Source organism: Heterodontus francisci, chromosome 15 (assembly GCF_036365525.1).
Source record: "Heterodontus francisci isolate sHetFra1 chromosome 15, sHetFra1.hap1, whole genome shotgun sequence".
Taxonomy (NCBI): Eukaryota; Metazoa; Chordata; class Chondrichthyes; order Heterodontiformes; family Heterodontidae; genus Heterodontus; species Heterodontus francisci.
Window position 1 is genome coordinate 38,573,024 of NC_090385.1, and position 21,031 is coordinate 38,594,054.

The following is a 21,031-nucleotide window of genomic DNA, read 5'->3' on the forward strand; positions in this document are numbered from 1 at the left end:
AATCTGCTGTTTGTGCAGCACTCATTAAGCATTTGCCCCCTGATCATTAAAGCAATTATACAAATGCTCCCCCATCTTCACCTAACTCAATGGGTAAATGCATAAGGTGTAGGCATTGAGCTGTATTATCAAACCTCAGCCAGATTGGCCCGGTCATCCATTGAAGGTGGAAGGGAAGGAAATGAAATGGTCAGAGTATTACTTCAGTGACCCTTACTGGATGATAAATTGCCCGTGGAACTGTGTACAAGTGAGAAGTGAGAAAGAAATCCAGAAGACAAATGAAAAATTAAAATATCTCTATACATAAGCAATAACACCACAGCAAGACCATGAAGATACATCCTTGAATTTTAAGGGGCGGCACAGTGGCGCAGTGGTTAGCACCGCAGCCTCACAGCTCCAGCGACCTGGGTTCAATTCTGGGTACTGCCTGTGTGGAGTTTGCAAGTTCTCCCTGTGTCTGCGTGGGTTTCCTCCGGGTGCTCCGGTTTCCTCCCACATGCCAAAGACTTGCAGGTTGATAGGTTAATTGGCCATTATAAATTGCCCCTAGTATAGGTAGGTGGTAGGGACAGGTGGGATGTGGTAGGAATATGGAATTAGTGTAGGATTAGTATAAATGGGTGGTTGATGGTCAGCACAGACTCGGTGGGCCGAAGGGCCTGTTTCAGTGCTGTATCTCTAAACTAAAGTAAAAAAATAAGTTTACTACAGATGATTATGAAGAATCCTTTATACAGTGCTGAGAATCTACACAAAATGCCCTGATTTTGATATAAGCTGGTGAACAAAACACATTCAAGTGCAATACTTTATAAATGAAGGGTACTTCTTTCTTTTTAGGGGTGGGGGGGGCGGGGGGGGGGGGGGGGAGAAGCTGATACAGAAACTAAACTCTGGTGCCATAGGAACAAGTGTAGGCCATTTAGCCCTCGAGCCTGTTAAGCCATTCAATCTCACTTTTAAAATTAACAATTCCTCTGGCATCAATTGTCTTTTCATTTTTGTTTATTTTGTCTTTTTCATTCATCACTTCCAACGCCTCCCCGCTACATCTTGAGTCCTTCACATAGTGAATTGCTCTTTGGAATGCAGTGACTGTTTTTATGTAGGCACATGTAGCAGCCATTCTACACCAATGTCCCAGGTAGGTCCAGCAAAGACAACTTAATTAAGAGGTGATTCAGGTGAACTTTAAAGATCCCCTGGCAGTATTCAAAAATGAACCTGGAGTTCTTCCAGTATGCTTGCCAACATTCCTTCCCAAATCAATACCAGTCATTTATTCATCTTGTTATTTGTGTAACCATTCTGTGCAACACAACTGCAGCATTTGCCTATCTAAGTCACTACACTTCAAAGTAATTCACTATATTTGAAACAATGAGACATTGGAGAGATGTGATATGGCACTATATAATTACAACTCTTTTTCTTTCTTTTTTAAAAAAGACTCTTTGGTTACTTGCTTCCTCTTCACGTGTATTACCTTTTTTTGACCTGTAGTTGCAGTTTTTCTTTTGCCTACACTCACTTGGTGGTTTCTCCTGTGTTTGAAAATGGGTGTTTATTACCAGCTTTCTTTTTTTGTGGAAATGTTGCTATGAATCAGTTCCTTTTCTGACTTCTCTTATAGATGCTACAGTATTTATTGCGACCAATCTTGGAACTTGCCTAGTTCTTTTACTGTTTCTGAGAAATCACCTTCCCCTACCCACACTCCACTTCAAATATTACTTTTGAAGAGTTTTATCTCACTAGAATCATAGAATAGAATCACAGAATGATTACAACACTATGTATCTACTGCATTCAGATTTATCTTATTTATTTGCAAAATATTCTTGGTATTCGATCCTGTAATTTTCTCCTTGTGGGCTTCTGAATTTTGGGGTTTTTGCAGACTTTATTTCTTACGAATAATATGGCAAAAAAACACTCTAGTACAAAAGGAAGCAACTGAAGCTCAAAGGCAACTGTTTACACCCCAACCACCTAAAGCATTCCTTTTCCAAGCTGATAATTATGTTTGAGCAAGGCACAAAGAAAAACCATTCCAATGTAAATAACACAGCTGTGATAGCAGGCTAATTCATCTCATTGGAGAAAGTCCATTTAACAGACACATTGCCCTTCCCCAATCTTCCCCTCTCTTGTGATGCATCCACTTATTATGGTGCTGGCAAATCCACTTTCCGATATAGCAGCAGTTTCCGTTTTTCCATCCATTTGCTTCCCTCTTCCTCTGCTGCAGCCACTGAATTCTTACTGAGGTACAGTTCCACAGACAACTACCAGGACCTTGCCCAAGTACACTTTCACATATAAACCAAGTCAGTGATTGTCAGATGTCTATTCTACATGGGGAATATCACAGCTGCACAATACACATTTTTCAGCATGATCAGTAAAGGGAATTGTGGCTGAGTTTTCTTCCCTACAGTCAACTGATGAAGCTGTCATTGCAGCATTGGTCCTCTGTACTTCTTGTGCTCAGGCATTCGATCTTAAGGTTGATTCTTTAACAACTATAGGCTATGGCGTACCATTACATCGGCAAACTATCTAGGTGAAAAATAAGCCTATTCTAAGATCTTCAGAGTTTGGTAACTCAAACTTCACTTTACTTTTTTCTCCCTGGCGTAGACTTGGGAGCCTGTTTCAAGAGAGGTACAACAGCAGAATGAGTAAAGTCAAGACCAGAAATTTCAAAAATGGCAGAAATTCCTTTCAAGCCTACCAACTCTCCAGCAATCAGCAGGAATGTCCTGAATGAGACTATGATCTCCTTCTACCCACCTCTCCCGCTCATAATGGTAAATCTCATGCCTTTATGGAACGTGCCATTAATCCCAGCTTCTCTTGCTAGAGGGTAAAAGGAAGATTACAGGAGCCAGCTGAACTCAGTATTCAAATAAATAGTCAAAGTTATGAACAAGGAATGGCATTGGGCCCATCCTGGCTCATCCATCTAGAAAGGTAACAGACCTAGTACATTGCAGAACTTTTCCCCACACGATTCGGTCTGAAACTTCATTCCACATGTTGATCATTCTATGTGGAGAATTTCTTGGCCTCTGTCCTAATGTTGTCTTTTCTTAATTTAAACCTACATCTCCATGTCCTCCGGCAATGATTTAACTTTCTATCTGATTTACGTTTATGATATCCCTTCTCAGTTAACTCTTCTGTTATGGGAGATCTGCTAAGGATTAAGAAAATTCAGGGGATCCAGTAACCAGATAACAGATGTTTAAATGTCAGCTTTTAAATTGGGCATCTCCTACTCTCACTGTTACAGCTTTATCTAATTACAAAAAGAGCAAAGCAGGCAGTGGTTTCAGTGGCCAAGGCCACATATATAACTCAAATGAAGGCTACTCCTAGCTTTCAACTGTTGGCTACTCAGTTTGCAACATCTGAATATGCAGTTTAGCTATTGGCTAGAACAGATGTCCATCACCCTGCTTTCAGTGTAGAATTAAATTACTTACTGTATACCCACATACAAGGTAAGACATATACAAGACCATATGAACTAGGCTCCTGCCACCACCAAAGATTCCACCTGAAAATTTCAATGGTGTTTTTAGAAGATGAATGTCAACATCATCCACCAAAGTATCCACCTTCATGTCAGCTTCTGCACAAAAATGCACTTCTCATTGCAACCACAGTGTTAACAACATTAACCACACTCACTAACTGCTGTTCCACTCTCCCATTGAGACATTTAAATGGGAACTCTATCTCCAGACTTCAGCCTTGACTCCCATTAGGGATTTTAAATCTCTTTTCCCTGCATCCATTCTCCTAGGCATCTCTCACGATTAATCAGCAGGAGCCTGGACTGAAGTTGAGTGTTATCAGGAAAGATTGCTAGTTAGAACATAGAACATTACAGCGCAGTACAGGCCCTTCGGCCCTCGATGTTGCGCCGACCTGTGAAACCATCTGACCTACACGATAGAACATAGAACATTACAGCGCAGTACAGGATTTACAGCGCAGTACAGGATTACAGCGCAGTACAGGATTACAGCGCTATGTATCAACACTGGAGGAACAAAGCAACAGCTGACAGGAATACACTGCATTGGTCGGCTACTAGACCCACTGGGCTGAATTTTCTTTTCCAGCTGCCGGGAGTGGCGGTGGGTGAAAAAATATTGGCCCGCAAGCATGGGCCACACGCCGCCACAATCGAGTGTGCGGTGGCTCATTTAAATATGCCGGGCGGGCCTGTCCATCATGTGGCGGGGGCAGGCTCTGCGATGTGTAAATGGCGCCAGCTGCCTCTGCACAGGAACTGGCGCCATTTTTAAAGGGCTGTCAGACCTGCACAGTTGAACCCCGTGCTCCCCCCCACAACTACCACTGCAAGTACGTTTCTGACCTGTCCCCCACCAATCCAATGAAAATAAATGGATGCCCCGTTTTCCCCCCAAAACACTAACATTGAACATGTGACTTCACACCCCCCCCCCCCACAAATGCACAAAGTGCAGAGGTCACCCTTTCCTCCTGCCCCCACAACACTAGAAATGCAGAGCTGACCCCACTACTCCCACCCCACTCAACTTAAAATCCGAAGTTCCCCTTTTCCCCAGCTTGGCTGGATGGTAAATGAAGACGCCCATCGCACGGAAGATCCCAGACAGCTGGGTAAGATCACGGGGAATTGTCGGTGAATATATTCATGAGATTTATTTAAATATTTAAAGTCAGGTCCTGTCGCTGAGCAGCAGGGGAGCCACCACGGAGCGTCAACACTGCCAGGAAGATCGAGCCCGACAATCCTGGCGTCAGGCTCCGTGGTGGGCGGCTGCCATTGCAATCTTCCGGCCCAACCCCCCCCCCCCCCAGCCCCACGGAGCCTGATGTCAGGAACTCAAGAAAATTTAGCCCACTATCTTTGGAGAAATAAACTGCACTACATGAGAAACCAGATGGGGGATATGATCTATTTCGAAGAGAGCTTCCTAATTTTAACCTCAAGCGGAGACACATTTTTAATCTTAAATGTGTGTATATATGGTATCTCATCTATCAGTTAAGAGTTAACTAGATTCTGGGGGGGGGGGTGCATAAAATGGAGTGGGGGTCTGTGGGAGCCCTTCTCAACCTGCTCCCACCTTTGCCTGCCCCAGGCCAATCAATGCCCTTAAGTGGCCAGTTAACGGGGATTTTACCACTGGAAAGTGGGCGGCCCAAGTCCAAGAAAAGCCGCCTGTTAAAAGTAGGCAGCTTTCTGATGGCCTCCTGATCAGGCACCCTGTGCCCGACAGTGGGCCACTCCCAATGCCCCAACCACCCCCAACACCCAACATACCCCCCACCTTCACCCCAATCGACCACCCTTGCCTAGCTGGGGCCCGACCGATCACCCCCAACGAGGCCCCAAAAACTTACCTTTTCCCAGGGCCGTCCTTCCTCTTCTTCTTGAAGCTGGGTTGCAGTCCCAGCAGTGGCCACTGCTCCCAGTGGCGCTGCTGGGACTAAGAGCTGCCAGCCCACTGATTGGCCAGCAGCTCCATTAGGCGGGACTTCCTGCCTCATTGAGGTAGAAGTCCCGCCTCAGACCAATTAAGGGCCTGGGAACCGTAAAATGTGGTCCAGATTCCCAGGCCAGGCGGAGGTGGGATCGCCACCGACTTTTTAGTCGGTTTGGCGGCTCCCGTCCAACGAGGTTAAAATTCCAGACATGGTGCGGGCAGGTCTTTTCCTGATCATCAATTTTGTATGTTCGTGTTACTATTGCCCCAATCCTGCCATCCTCCAATCTAACTTTAAACAGCTTATTTTGTTACCATTATTCTTCTTAAAATTCACCTTAATATCCCTTACTCAGTTTTATCCAGTTATAAATCTAAGACTTAAATCATATCTAACTATAGATTTTGATGCATGATAATCTTATTTTTTCATGCCCCATAATTAGCCTTTACCACTTTCTTTTCTTCCGTTTTGTTATTCTTTTCTTCCCTTTTGTCTCATGCCATTTTCTTTAAAACAAAAAGCAGGCGGAAAAATTATTAATAGTCCAAGAAGCTGTGACAGGTAAATGATCATTCACATCAGAAATCTCTTACCCAACAGGCACTGAGATAAGTACCACTGAATCCTCCAAATCAAAGAATTGTTGCTTGTTATAACTTCAATACAACCACTAAATCCCCAAATTTCTATTTCTATATGACATTTAAAATTTTCTGCCCTGTTTTCCCCAACAGCACAGCTCCCCTTTTTAGTGAATTCTTTTACCATTCTTTTCCTCTTCTCCCCTTCAGATATAGATCCATTGTTGGGATACAATAACAACAGAACCAGATGTTTTCCAGTAACTTGCACAAGAGACTTCATGTGCAAGGCTACACAGTGATTAGTGCAGACTATTCATCTAGAGGGAGCATCACACCTGAACCTGATCCCATATTCAACATATGCACAACTCTTGCAGGGGTCACTGGAGAGCAATGAGGAGTGAGACCTTTGGCCATGTTTTACCCTCACTCACCCAGAGGCCTAGATGCTAACTTTATCCTCCCCAACTCAGAGACTTTGGTACCAACTAAAATACCCCCACTGATATCTGACATTCACAATGAGATTAATGAACACAACATAGGCCAGAAATCAAACATATGTTCTTCCTGGTCTGCATAAGATAAATGTGTGATTTCAGCTTGTTAAGTGACTTCTCTTCTAATACAAGATGAAGTTGTATTTGGCTAAGCGCAATATTATTTTTTTCATCAACATAAAAGGTTATTCCAATGCCTTGATAAGTGAATTGCATCTACTCTTGGGGTCAGTGTCATTATTATAACAGGGAACTTTACCAGATAGGGAAGTACAAGGAATTGTAGTAAGAGGAGGAGTGTTAAATATTAGATACGATTAGCATAATGAGAAAGGGAGTACCAGAGGGTCTGACATCCTTGAAAGTGGATAAATCACCAGGACCGGATGGATTGCATCCCAGGTTGTTAAAGGAAGCCAGGGAGGAAATAGCGGATATGCTGAGGATCATCTTCAAATCCTCACTGGATATGGGTGAGGTGCCAGAGGACTGGAGGTCTGCGAACGTTATACCATTGTTTAAAAAGGGTGCAAGGGACAGGCCAAATAATTAAAGGCCGGTCAGTCTGACCTTGGTGGTGGGTAAATTATTAGAATCATTTCTGAGGGACAGGATAAACTGCCACTTAGAAAGGCACGGACTGATCAGGGATAGTCAGCATGGATTTGTTAAGGGAAGGTCATGTCTTACTAACTTAACTGTATTCTTTGAGGAAGTAACAAGGAAGATTGATGAGGGTAGTGTACTGGATGTGGTTTACATGGATTTTAGAAAGGCATTTGACAAGGTCCCGCACGGCAGACTGGTCAGTAAAATGAAAGCCCATGGGATACAGGGGAGTGTGGCAGGTTGGATCCAAAATTGGCTGAGTGACAGGAAGCAAAGGGTAGTAATCGACAGATGTTTTTGTGAATGGAAAGCTGTTTCCAGTGGCGTTCCACAGGACTCAGTGTTGGGTCCCTTGCTGTTTGTGGTATATATTAATGATTTGGACTTAAATGTGGGAGGCATGATTGGGAAATTTGCTGATGACACAAAAATTGGTCGTGTAGTTGATAGGGAAGAGGATGGCTGTAGACTCCAGAATGATATCAATGATTTGGTTGAGTGGGTGAAAAAGTGGCAAATGGAATTCAATCCGGAGAAGTGTGAAGTAATGCACTTGGGGAGGGCAAATAAATCAAAGGAATACACAATAAACGGGAGGATATTGAGAGGGGTAGAAGAAGTGAGACCCCTTGGATTGTGTGTCCACAGGTCCCTAATGGTGGGACAGGTAGATAAAGTGGTGAAGAAGGCATATGGAATGCTTTCCTTTATTGGCCGAGGTATAGAATACAAAAGCAGGGATATAATGCTGGAACTGTATAAAACGCTGGTTCGGCCACAGTTGCGAGTATTGCATACAGCTCTGGTTACCACATTACAGGAAGGACATAGTTGCTCTGGAGAGAGTACAGAGGAGATTTACAAGAATGTTGCCAGGGCTTGAAAGTTGAAGCTATGAGGAAAGATTGGATAGTCTAGGGTTGTTTTCCTTAGAACAGAGGAGACTGAGGGGTGACTTAATTGAGGTGCACAAAATTATGAGGGGCCTAGATAGAGTAGACAGGAAGGACCTGTTTCCCCTAGCAGAAAGGTCAATTACTAGGGGGCACAGATTTAAGGTGATTGGTAGAAGGATTAGAGGGGACATGGGGAAAAACTTTTTCACCCAGAAGGTGGTGGGTGTCTGGAATTCACTGCCAGGAATGGTGGTGGAGGCAGAAACCCTCAATTCTTTTAAAAGGTACCTGGACCTGCACCTGAAGTGCTGTAACCTGAAAAGCTATGGACCAGGTGCTGGAAGGTGGAATTAGATTGGGCAGCTAGTTTTTCAAGCAACATGGACACGATGGGCTGACTGGCCTCCTTCTGTGATGTAATTTTTTATGGTTCTATGATTCTATGGACACTACACAAACATGGATAATCATAAGTGAGCTCTGTTAACTAATACTGACCAAATGAAGAAAATAAAATCCCTGTGATCGGTGTCTTGCAGCTGCACAGCATTGCTTGTACTGAACCATATACATCACAAAATCCTAAAATACTGCCTACCATATTTTTTGATATGTATTTCCATGCACTTTATGAGTACAGTCTGCCTTAATGGGCTCTGGAGAAACCACGTGTTGACAATATATACATAAAAAAATGTCATCAAGACATTGCAGATGCTGCATGTGATCTCTTAATTTCATGTCATAAGAAGCCGAGAGATAGGAGTCATTGTGCCAGTTTGTTTGAAAATATCTAACCAATTACCTCAATCCCTGATGAAAGGTCACAGACCTGAAACGCTAACTCTGCTTCTCTCTCCACAGATGCTGCCAGACCTGCTGAGTATTTCCAGCATTTCTTGTTTTTACCTCAACCCCCTTTCTTTCCAAAATCTAACTCTGCAGGGCCTGTGAATATATGTAGGCTGGACAATGTTGTGCAGCATGCAAAAACTTTGAAGAATGAAAGATCTACAAGAATAGATGGCATGCTATCATTCATCACCCTTCACTGTAAGCCCGTATCAAAGTAGCACAAATTTAGTAAGGGGGGAAGCCCTACATAGGGGCATAATACTAGCTGTTAGGACCAATCATAATGCTGTGCTGCAATTCACTCTAGATAGTAACACTTAGTACATGCAAGGATAGCCTTACATGGCAGCCGTGAATATGCCATCAGTTGGAACCTAATTGAGATGCCCAACAATTTGTTGTTTAGTCACTGGTTCGATTACAGTTCTCGCACGTTAATGAATGAATAATTGTTAAAGACTAACTAAACTGGTGTGAGAGAAAAACAACAACAACTCAGTCTGTCAGCAATTACATAATGCGAATGCTATTCTGAGCACATGTTGGTGCATAAAACAATAGGACAATAATTTCTTGTCTTAAGTGAAACTAGGAAAGGGGCATATGGGGACTCCAGGTGAGCCCTAAGCACTACCCTCGTCAGAATGTGAAGTCAAATGATCATTAAAGCAGTAACAACATGAACTAAATTAAACTGCATTCTTAAATTAATATTGAAAAGATGCTGGAGATACTCCAGAATTTGAAAACATCATTAAGAGGTAGGAATAAATCATTTAGTAAAATACAATTTTCCCTCTCTTTTTCTGTTGTAAGCTCTATTAGTGGTGCCCTGCAGGGACTAATCAAGGTATTGCCATCAGAGACAAGAAAGTGGCTCTGACACAATAGTCACTGACTTTCAGTAACAAACAGTGGTGCAGTGGCTAGCACTGCAGCCTCACAGCTCCAGTGACCCGGGTTCGGTTCTGGGTACTGCCTGTGCGGAGTTTGCATGTTCTCCCTGTGACCACGTGGGTTTCTGCCGGGTGCTCCTGTTTCCTACCACAGCCGAAGACTTGCAGGTTGATAGGTAAACTGGCCATTGCAAATTGCCCCTAGTGTAGGTAGATGGTAGGAGAATTGACTTTTCCCATAAAAAAAGTGGATGATGTGCTGCAAAGATAGCTGCCTAAAGTCAGACGACCTGGCCTGTGTATTCAAAAACTGCCTCACTATCTCGAAGGCACAAAAGGATACATTCCAGACTAAGAGGTTTTGACTACACCCATCCTGAAACCATCAAGAGACATTCCTGAATTGAATGGATTTCTTCTGAGACAAAGAAGGTGTGAAATAACCACATCATTTGTGGTCACAACAGGGGAGATGACCATGTGTCAACTAACAGAAACTCTAATTTGATGGATTTTGACCTGAATAGGTAACCCTCTGGAGACAGAGGGAGAGATCAGCAACATCACAGAAAGCAGTCCAGCCTGTGGCTGTGGAAAGAAGTTCAGCATGGCAAGGAAGGAGCCCTGCTGCTAATTCTGTGCTTCAACTTGCTGCAGCAGAGAACTGATAGTGACCACGATCTCCAGTCTGAAGTCTTAACCAACAGAAATCTACAACACCTAAACAAGTTCAAGACTACAAAATACCCAGGCCTGCAACTTTAAAAAAGATTGTCCTCCTGAGAAATTTCAACAGATTTACCATAAACTACGAACACTACCTCACTTTGAATTACATCCTACCCTTCTCTCTATATCTATCTATTCTTGTGTTTCTGTGTGTGAATGTGTGCGTGAGTGGTGTTACGAGCATTTCGGGGAATGAATATTGTTTAATAAATAGTTAACCTGTTTTAAACCTACAACAAAACCTGTCACTGTCCGTTTATTTGGCAAGTAAAGCACAGGGGTTGAAACACCACCAACATAAACACTGCCTGTGGTCAGCTGGGAGGTAAACAGCGGAAACCAGACAAACCATCACCCATCTGTCCACAATAACACCAAATGTTCAAGAACTCACACTCATTGCTAAAAGAGATCAGAGCGTGAAGCCAAAATCTATCTCTTATTGAAGATCAAATACAACTGGGAGAGATAATAGCCAGTGAGTCATTTATGTAGCTGATTTCCTCCTCTGCACAGTAAAAGGACCAGTGGCATAAGAATTCAAGACTGTAGTGACTTTGGGAGCCTCTGGCAAGGCATGCTCCCCTACTCTAGAAGGCAGCAGGTCATGCTGCAGGAGGTTGCAGACCTCTGCAACAGCCTGCCTGGAGAAATACACTGTTCTCCTGCACTGCTCCTCAGTTAGGTCCAGGAAGGCAAATCTTGATTTTAGACGTTGTGTGCTGGCATCCTGCACATAGCCCCCCTTACCTGATGTATTCCACCTCCAAGTCTTTCTCCATCCAGAAGAAAGAATGGCTAGCAAAATAAGGGTAAAGGATGGTATGGCAGCAAAGGTGTAGAAGCTGCGATCTGGAAGCTGGGAACACTCTTGGAAATCCAGGCAGTCAAAGATCCAGTGATCAAATGAGCTGCAGCTGAGAGACCCCTTTTATGGTGCTTCAGGGGCTCTCAGCCTCCAATCTTGCTAAGTCTTGCCGTTGGATCCAAGTTGACAGGGCACCCGTAATCTGACGTTATCTGAGCGCGACTCTGGCCTTTTAATTCGGACCCCGGTTTCATGGGGTAAACATCTGGCATTCAGCTACAGGGTCAGCTGAAATGGTGAGGAACAGTAATGCTGCAGCAAGTGAACCTTTACTCCTCACCTGCACCATTCCTGCCAGTAGGTAGGGGAGAGGTTAAAATCAACCTCTAATGCAACCTACTCTTCAGATAGAACAAAGACTGTGCCAAACTAGGAGAGGCCTAATGCAATGAACAAAAACTTTTAGCTGGCAAAAACATAGGTGCAATGGTGCAGATCCTGGAACTGCAAGGCTACATGTGTGGGACATGTGTGACACTGCCTATGTGCAATATCATTTCAATATATATGCTCAGCACATTACAAACTTTCAGGTATAATCCTAAAATGTGAAGGCAACTACACAGGTGGAGAATTGCTAACTGTGCATCAGAGGACTTTCTGATCTCGATGTCTTAGTACACTGGGTGGTGCATTATCCACATGGTCAGAGAAAGTAGCAATTTTAGCTTCTCCTTGCATGTTAAGAATATGAAACAAAATAACGTCAAACCCCATTTCTGGTGCAGCTGCTCAATTAAACCCTGTTAACTTGGCACAACTGACTTGTTCAATCCTAACGCCTGCATCCAATAAATAGAAAGGATAAGAAGAGAAAACTATAATTATTCTCTACATGATGCTTCACTGATGGCACTCTTTTTTAAAGGTTATGCTCTTCACTGTTCTGCAGTTCGATGACTTTGCCCATGATAATTCATGCCAGCTTTACCCAAGCTGTTCCTTAACTGTGGGTATTACTGATGAGCTCATTTTACAGCAGTCAATGGTTACTAAAGGTACAATCTATATGTCCATTATAACTCAACAGCATGTAAAAATTATAGTTCGAGAAGTCACCAAATATTTTAACTTGTAGCTTGTCAGGCAGACAGACTACATAGAATGAAACAAGAGACCTTTGTTTGTAAAATGCTCAACAATTAAGTGAATAGGGTATTAGTTAATGTCACTATTGAAATTCAGGATCACTGCCATGAATTCACTGCAATATATAATGTGGATTCACCTGTAGCAATGCAGGCAACAGGGCATTTTTAGGTTTTCAGTTTTGAGGTAAAATTCCAGCCAGCATGCTTTGCTGAGTCAGCCACTACTACAACAGAATAGCTTACACTGGCAAAAAAACAACCAAAATTGGTGAACAAATAAGACATTCACACATAACATTCACAAATAGCAGTTAACGATTAACAATTTGACCCTTGCACTTATAACCTCGTTACTTCAATCTCCATTTTTTTCTTTCCATTTTGGTCCTTTTCTCCTGTCTTCTGCCCTTCTTGTCACCAGCCATGTCTTCTTTTGATAGAATGGTTACAGCACAGAAGGCCATTTGGCCCATGCTCTCTGCAAGAGCAACTACCTAGTCTCATTCCCCTGCCCACTCCCTGAAGCCCTGCATTTTTTTCTTTTCAGATAATTATCGATTTCTCTTTTGAAAGCCTCAACTGAATCTGCCTCCACCACTCTCTCAAGTACTGCAATCCAGATCCTAATCACTTGGTGGGTAAAAAAAGTTTTCCTCACGTTGCTGTTGCTTCTTTTGCCAATCACCTTATTTGTCCCCTCTCAGATACATTGCCCCCAGTCACCATCTCAACTCAACACTATTCTTCCACCATCCTACATATCCTGCCATTATCCTGGATAAGTCCACAGCTTTCTGTGCCTCTGGACATTCTTTGAAGGGCCTATTGAGATATTCACCTTATGAGCAGTGACTCCCAACTGCCCCACCCTCCTTTCTTGCAGATCTTCCCAATCAGCTGCCTGCTGGGAGCTATTCTCATGAACCTCTTTCCCAACCCGCTCATCTCGCGGGCTTAATCAAAATCACAAATGACATAGTCTGTGACAGTGGTGCAGAATCCTTCCATTTAGCCTACAATCAGCAGCAATGAAGCCTGGAATAGTTACTCTAATAAGGTGCCGTGGTAAAACTAACGCAAAGGTTACAGAAGTGACCAAGACATGCAAAAGAACCACCTGGTGTCTGGTTATAGACTCAGCCTCACAGTACATGGGGAAATATTGAAATCTGGAAATTACTATTGGCAATATTAGCAAATAAACATTTAACACATTTGTGTGGCATTTTTCCATCTGCTGTTTTAGCATCAACACTAACCCAGTCAAAATAAAATAAATATTCATCATCTATTATACCAACAGTAATTTGTAAGCTTTATTATCTTGCTGAACAGTTCACAAAACCCCTTTGGGGACCTCAGAAGACAGTTACACTAGAAATCCTCTGTGTATTCCCTCACAACTCATTCTACTTTTCCTGTCAGGAGCCTCCCTGTCTGCGAGCACAATGGCCCAGACCTCAGCCAAATGGACATACTGGCTTCTTCAACACAATACATGACCAGCCAGGATTTTGTTACAATTCTACCCTCCAGTGAAACTGCTATGTTTCCCAAGTATCAATCTTATTGTTATTTGCCTGACTGTGCTTTTTTTCAAAACCTTTCTAAAAGAAACTGTAGCTACATGCACATCACTTATTACAACATGCCACCTTGGCATAACTGTACATCACTTTCAATTATATCACATAAATACTTCACTCTCAAATGAATGGCATTTTTTGCAAAAATTGTGGTTACCCTACCTTTTCTCTTTTCAGCTATTTATGGACCTGCTAGAAATATACAGCAGTTTCATGAGCATTGAAAAGAGAAAGACAGGTTACTGTTTCAGGTAGATAAGAACTAGGAAATAAGTTATAAAAACCCCTTTCAGTCAAAATAAAGTGGGGAGGGGAAAGCACAGGGTAATGGTCATTTGTCGAACACACAAGTACATTATGACATTGGGTTTAGTGGCCATGGAATGGATGAAAAAATAACTGTGTAGAGATGAAAAGTGTTTGATGATACAGTCAGTCGGATTGTGAATAGGCATTAGAAAGACAAAGGCAATTAAAACAGTTTGTAAAAAAATGGCAGGTTTTTGATTAATAACAGAGTGCTTACTCTCCAACTGAAAGCAGTGATTGTTTTTCATCTTGCTTTGTTCGAGGTCTTCCCAGTTTTAATTTCAGTGGAGATGATGGAGTTTTCTGAGCAGCTGGTTGGATAAAATGTGCAAACAGCTCAGTCTGTTTTAAAAGGAATTCAAATCTTTTGGTCCGGTCCATTTTCTGTTATGGAGAAAGCAAAGAAAAGATTTCATTAAAAACTTCCTCCTTCACATTAAAACACTCCTTATTTCAATAGTAAGACACAATAAAACTGCCATTACCCACCACAATGGAGAAGACACCACCCTCCTCCACCATCCCCAAAGATTAGTTTTAAACATAGGTGCACATTACCCTCGACACATGAATGAAGACTAAGAAAATAAAAATGACAGGAGAAATATTATGTAGTTTTATTCACCATAAAAAGTATAAAACTACAGTCAGTTCCTGTTATTTCATGGCAGTTTTTTTGCTGGAAAAAAATTGTATTATTCAGCAATTCAAATTAAAGATCACAAGAGCGATTTGTGCCAAAAAAATTATCAAATTACGCAATTTTGAATTCAGAGTAAGATTGTAAAAAAAAAAGTCCATGGGGGGAAATTTTAAACTCCAAAATGGGTGGGTTGTAGGAAGTCTCAAACCTGACACCAACCTGCCTTGGACCCGCCCATTTCTGGTTTTAACAGAGGCAGGATATCAAGTGACCAATCCACTTCCAGGAGGCAGGGTGGTCCATTTAAATATTTTAATGAGGCTACATGCCTCAGATTTCTTTCCCAGTTCCAGCCTTAGCACTGGACGGCCAGGTTTCCCAGGCTTCAGGAAACCCGGCAGCTAAAGTGAGGTAAGGACTGCTGCAAGGGACAGGTAAGTGCTTTTCCAGTGCTCCTTGTGGGCCAGGAAGAGCAGTACTGCTTCCTCAGTGGACCTCCAAGCAAACTTGTTCACCTAACAGGCAAACAGAAATCTGCCCCAACACCAACACCCTCAGCGATCTGATGTCTCCTGATATCCACCACAGGCCCCTGCAATGCTCTTCCCTCCTCCCCCAATTTCTCCAGACCCCTATGGTCTCTCTCCTCCTCCCATCTCTCTGTCCCCACGCGATCTCTTCCCCTCCTCCTCTGCCCTCTCCATGCCCCGCCACACCTGATCTCTCCCTCCCTCCTCTTCACTCCCTGGCAGCAGCCTGGTCACGGGGGCCTACCCACCCGCCAGCCAATCAGCCTCTCAATCTGGTTGGCTGCCGCCAGGAAACAGATTTCAGGTTCTGACGTTAAATTTGACAGGGCCCGTGCAAAACTGCTGGCACCACACCACCCCCCCCCCCCCTCACTTCTCCCCACCCTGGGTAAATATCAGGGCCAATGTCTCACACAAGATTTCGTACGATAAAAATTCTGGTAAATAAACAGGAGGGACAATAATGGAAGTCTTACAGTTTCAGAATCTCTGACCAACTCTTACCATTTTCTCTTCGTATTCAGGATCCACATCATTTCCTGGATTTGAGGTCTTCAGAGGCAGTTTAAGTTGCAAAGGCAAAACATAGTTCTGAAATTTGAAAACAAAATAAAATCTGTCTCGAGGTACTTTTATTTTAAAACTTCAGTTTCGTCCTTTAAATTAAGAACTTTACTAAGCTGTTACAAATCTTTTTATACTCCATTGTTTTTCACAATGAACAGAGCTGAGTAGTGACCTCTCTATGGGCACCATAAGCAGATTATAGCTAATGTCATACTCATAGTTTGGTTACTAGCATTACCAGGTTTAGAATAAAAAGTTCCCTGATAATCTGAACATTCACACCACACAAGCGCAAGGCAATGACCATCTCCAACAAGAGAGAATCTAACCATCTCCCCTTGACATTCAACTGCATTACCATCACTGAATCCTCCACTATCAACATCCTGGGGGTTCCGATTGATCAGAAATTTAACTGGACCAGCCATATAAATTCTGTGGCTACAAGAGCAGGTCAGAGGCTGGGAATTTTGCGGCGAGTAATTCATCTCCTGACTCCCCAAAGCCTGTTCACCATCGACAAGGTACAAGTCACTTGCCTGGATGTGTGCAGCTCCAACAACACTCAAGAAGCTGGACCCCATCCAGGACAAAGCAGCCCGCTTGATTGGCATCCCATCCACCACCTTAAACAAACATTCACTCCCTCCACCACCAGCGCATAGTGGCAGCAGTGTGTACCATCTACAAGATGCAATGCAGCAACTCATAAGCCTCCTTCAACAGCACGTTCAAAACCAACAACCTCTACCACCTAGAAGGACAAGGGCAGCCGATGCATGGGAACACCATCACCTGCAAGTTCCCCTCCAAGTCACACAACAACCTGACTTGGAACTTTATCGCCGTCCCTTCACTGTCGTTGGGTCAAAATCCAGGAACTCCCTCTCTAACAGCACTGGGCTGTCGCGGTTCAAGAAGGCAGGTCATCACCACCTTCTGAAGGGCAATTAGGGATGGGCAACAAATGCAGGCATTGCCATCGATGCCCACATCCCGAGAATGAATGAAAAAAATGCAGTGGGCATCACTTAAGGGCTCTATAAAGCTATACACAGTGCACAGTAGCACATCGCAAAACTGCTGCAATGAAGCTCGACAATGCAGTCCTTGAACAAAATCAACAACTCCTGCTAGACTCTGAATAATCAGAGAACTTGGCCAAATGGAGCATACTCATGCTATCCTGGCAGACAATACATACAAACATACGAATTGGAAGCAGGGGTAGGCCACTCGGCCCTTCGAGCCTGCTCCGCCATTCAATAAGTTCTTGACTGAACTGATCACTCCACATTGCCACCTTACCCCGATAACCTTGCACCCCCTTGCTTATCAAGAATCTATCTACCTCTGCCTTAAAAATATTCAAATACTCTGCTTCCACTGCCTTTTGAAGAAGAGAATTCCAAAGACTCACGACCCTCAGAGAAAAAAATTCTCCTCATCTCTGTCTTAAATGGGCGACCCATTATTTTTAAACAGTGACCCCCTGGTTCTAGATTCTCCCACAAGGGGAAACATCCTTTCCATGTCCACCCTGTCAAGACCCCTCAGGATCTTATATGTTTCAATCAAGTCGTCTCTTACTCTTCTAAATTCCAGCAGATACAAGCCTAGCCTGTCCAATCTTTCCTCGTAAGACAGCCCACCTATTCCAGGTATTAGTCTAGTAAACCTTCTCTGTACTGCCTCCAACGCATTTACATCCTTCCTTAAAAAAGATCAGTACTGTACACAGTACTCCAGATGTGGTCTCTTCAATGCCCTACATAGCTGAAGCATAACCTCCATACTTTTGTATTCAATTCCCCTCGCGATAAACGATAACATTCTATTACAAACAAAAACAAGAAATGCTGGATTCACTCAGCAGGTCTGGCAGCATCTGTGGAAAGAGAAGCAGAGTTAACGTTTCGGGTCAGTCACCCTTCTTCGGAACATTCTATTAGTTTTCCTAATTACGTGCTGTATCTGCATACTAACCTTTTGCGATTCATGCACTGGGACACCCAGATCCCTCTGCATCTCAGAGCCCGGCAATCTCTCACCATTTAGATAATATGCATCTTTTTTATTCTTCCTGCCAAAGTGGACAATTTCCCACATTATAATCCACTTGCCAGGTCTTTGCCCACTCACTTAACCTAGCTATATCCCTTTCTAGCCCCCTTATGTCCTCTTCACAAGCTACTTTCCTACCTATCTTTGTGTCATCAGCAAATTTAGCAACCATACCTTTGGTCCCTTCATCTAAGTTATTTATATAAATTGTAAAAAGTTGATGCCCCACCACAGATCCCTGTGGCACACCACTCTTTACATCTTGCCAACCAGAAAATGACCTGTTTATGCCTACTCTCTGTTTCCTGTTAGCTAGCCAATCTTCTATCCATGCCAATATGTTACCACCTACACCATGAGCTTTTATTTTCTGCAATAACCTTTGATGTGGCACCTTATCAAATGCCTTCTGGAAATCTAAGTACAATACATCCACCAGTTCCCCTTCATCCACAGCACATGTAACTCCCTCAAAGAACTCCAATAAATTGGTTAATCATGATTCCCTTTCACAAAATCGTGTTGACTCTGACTGATTACCTTGAATTTTTCTAAATGCCCTGCTATAACGTCTTTAATAGCTTCTAACATTTTCTCTAAGACAGATGTTAAGCTAACTGGCCTGTAATTTCCTGCTTTCTGTCTCCCTCCCTTTTTGAATAAAGGAATCACATCCGTTATTTTCCAATCTAACGGAACCTTCCCCGAATCTAGGGAATTTTGGAAAATTAAAACTAACGCATCAACTATCTCACTAGCCACTTCTTTTAACAGCCTAGGGTGAAGTCCATCAGGACCCAGGGACTTGTCAGCCCGCAGCTCCAACAATTTGTTCAGTACCACTTCCCTGGTGATTGTAATTTTCTTGAATTTCTTCCTCCCTTCCATTTCCTGCCTTACAGCTAATACTGGGATGTTACTTGTATCTGCAATGCCAGAACATTAAAAATAAGCAAACTTTTCAATCACTGCTCCAATTCCAACTGCTCCTGTATTACATCACACAAACCAACTCAGAGATCTCAGGTGACCAGATTGCCTGTTTCTTGTGGAGTGGCCCCATACAAGATTCAAATGTCTGCAGTTCCGTAAACACAAAGACTCTGTTTAATTGCATTTCTGTTTCTGAACCACTCAGGTTTGTTTCCCAGTGGAATGTCCTTCCCAGCTGAGTGCGGCTAACTCAAGTCAGCAAAGACCCAGGGATCGGACTCGAGACTTCCCTGGTTTGAATAGTCAACTATTTACTGTGTAAACCTACCGAGCTACTGGGAAGTTCAGATTATTAAAATTAAGTGCAGTAGAGGTTTTACAAACGAATCTTATTTCACTGCCCTATATACAGTACAGTAATATAATTGCTTATTAAATAACACAAACAGAAATTCCTGGTAATAAACAATAGGCCATCAATATATGAAAGAGAAAGGATACAGAACCCCTTTGTTAGACTACACCAAGTTCCAACTAAAGGCCTCCCTCTGAAATGTTAACCTGTCCTTTCTCTTTAAGAAACTGAGTGGCCAGCTGTATATCTCCAACATTTCTCCTTTCACTTCAGCACTGGCAGTTTTAAATCTCCATTGCTTATTTGGTGCTGTTAAAGCCATTCTTGTTATAGGCAGCTCCAGCTAAACCTCTTGCATCTGGACCCATTGTAGTACCTATCAAGATTACCTACTTTGAACACCTCAAAGATTTTCCAAGTTAAAGATCGTATCTTCTCTAAACTTCTCTAGAATGGAAAAAGGGCCAGAAGAAACATGCTCATTATATTGATCAATCTGCTTAGTCTCATCTAAATAACACAAAACACTATAAGCCATCATTTGGTTCTTTGTAACTTGATCCACAATAAAACCTACTTAATGTGCAAACATTATTGTTGTAGTAGAGTTAAATAATCTTATCTAGCTGTAACTCACCCAAAATCAATAAAAACATACGGTATTTTAGATTTATTGGTCAGATTCTGCAGCCCACTAAGAAAGTAAGTAACAAACTGAAAGTGAACACTTGGATTTAATAATCAATAAATTGTATTTTGAATTTGATATATATACATATAACACCTTCAGAGTTTCAAATTCCATTGGATTTTCTTATGCTTTATAAGTCATCTGGGGTTCCCAGGTTACATCTTGAATCCTAATATTAAAGGCAAATCTGAGTTCTAGACTGCAGTTGGAGTACAGCACTGCAATGGACAAATTTGCTAGCATTGGGAACTGACACTAGTGATCTGGGATTATCATGCATAGTTGAGTATACTTTGAAATGAGCATAGTTTGGAGCTATAAAATGAGCTTGAGGAAGTCTGAGTTGGCAGTGAAAAATAAAACAAAAATATTTATACATAGAAAATATAATGGAAACATAGATCAAGTAAGTCAAATATCCTACAGCAAAAAAAGAAGAAACACAGGAAGACTAAAGTAGCTATAAAATAACAAAAGACAAAGCAAAAATATCACTGGATTGATCCGTAAGACGACTTTTGAACTCCGCTGGCCCTGACAGGCTGATTTCTTCAATGTAATAATAAATACTGTATAAGGAGTTACTTCCAGCAATAATCAAACCTCAATTATGCCTGGCAGAATGTCCCTGTGGCATAAACACAGTCATAATGCATCATAGTTGTAAGAAATAGTCTAACACCCATGATTCCCAAGATGGCAAGTTTCTTGGCATTGCACTAGAGACAGCAGGCAAAGGGGAAACAAAAATAGAAGCTTTTCCCTTCTCCATAGGCCAGGAAGGAGAATGCAGGAAAGTCAGTAGACTATTATATAGTCAGTT

General features: G+C 42.5%; 1 protein-coding gene across 2 annotated transcripts in view; it reads right to left on the bottom strand.

Annotated features, from left to right (window-relative positions):
• Positions 1 to 21,031, bottom strand: part of smarca1 (SWI/SNF related, matrix associated, actin dependent regulator of chromatin, subfamily a, member 1) — a 105,648-nt gene that overhangs the window by 76,794 nt on the left and 7,823 nt on the right. For both annotated transcript variants that reach the window (XM_068047393.1, XM_068047392.1), the window contains exons 3-4: positions 16,103 to 16,189; positions 14,643 to 14,809 (exon numbers count right to left, since the gene is read on the bottom strand). In XM_068047393.1, coding sequence (XP_067903494.1) covers positions 14,643 to 14,809; positions 16,103 to 16,189 — 254 coding nt within the window. The remainder of the gene's footprint in view (positions 1 to 14,642; positions 14,810 to 16,102; positions 16,190 to 21,031) is intronic.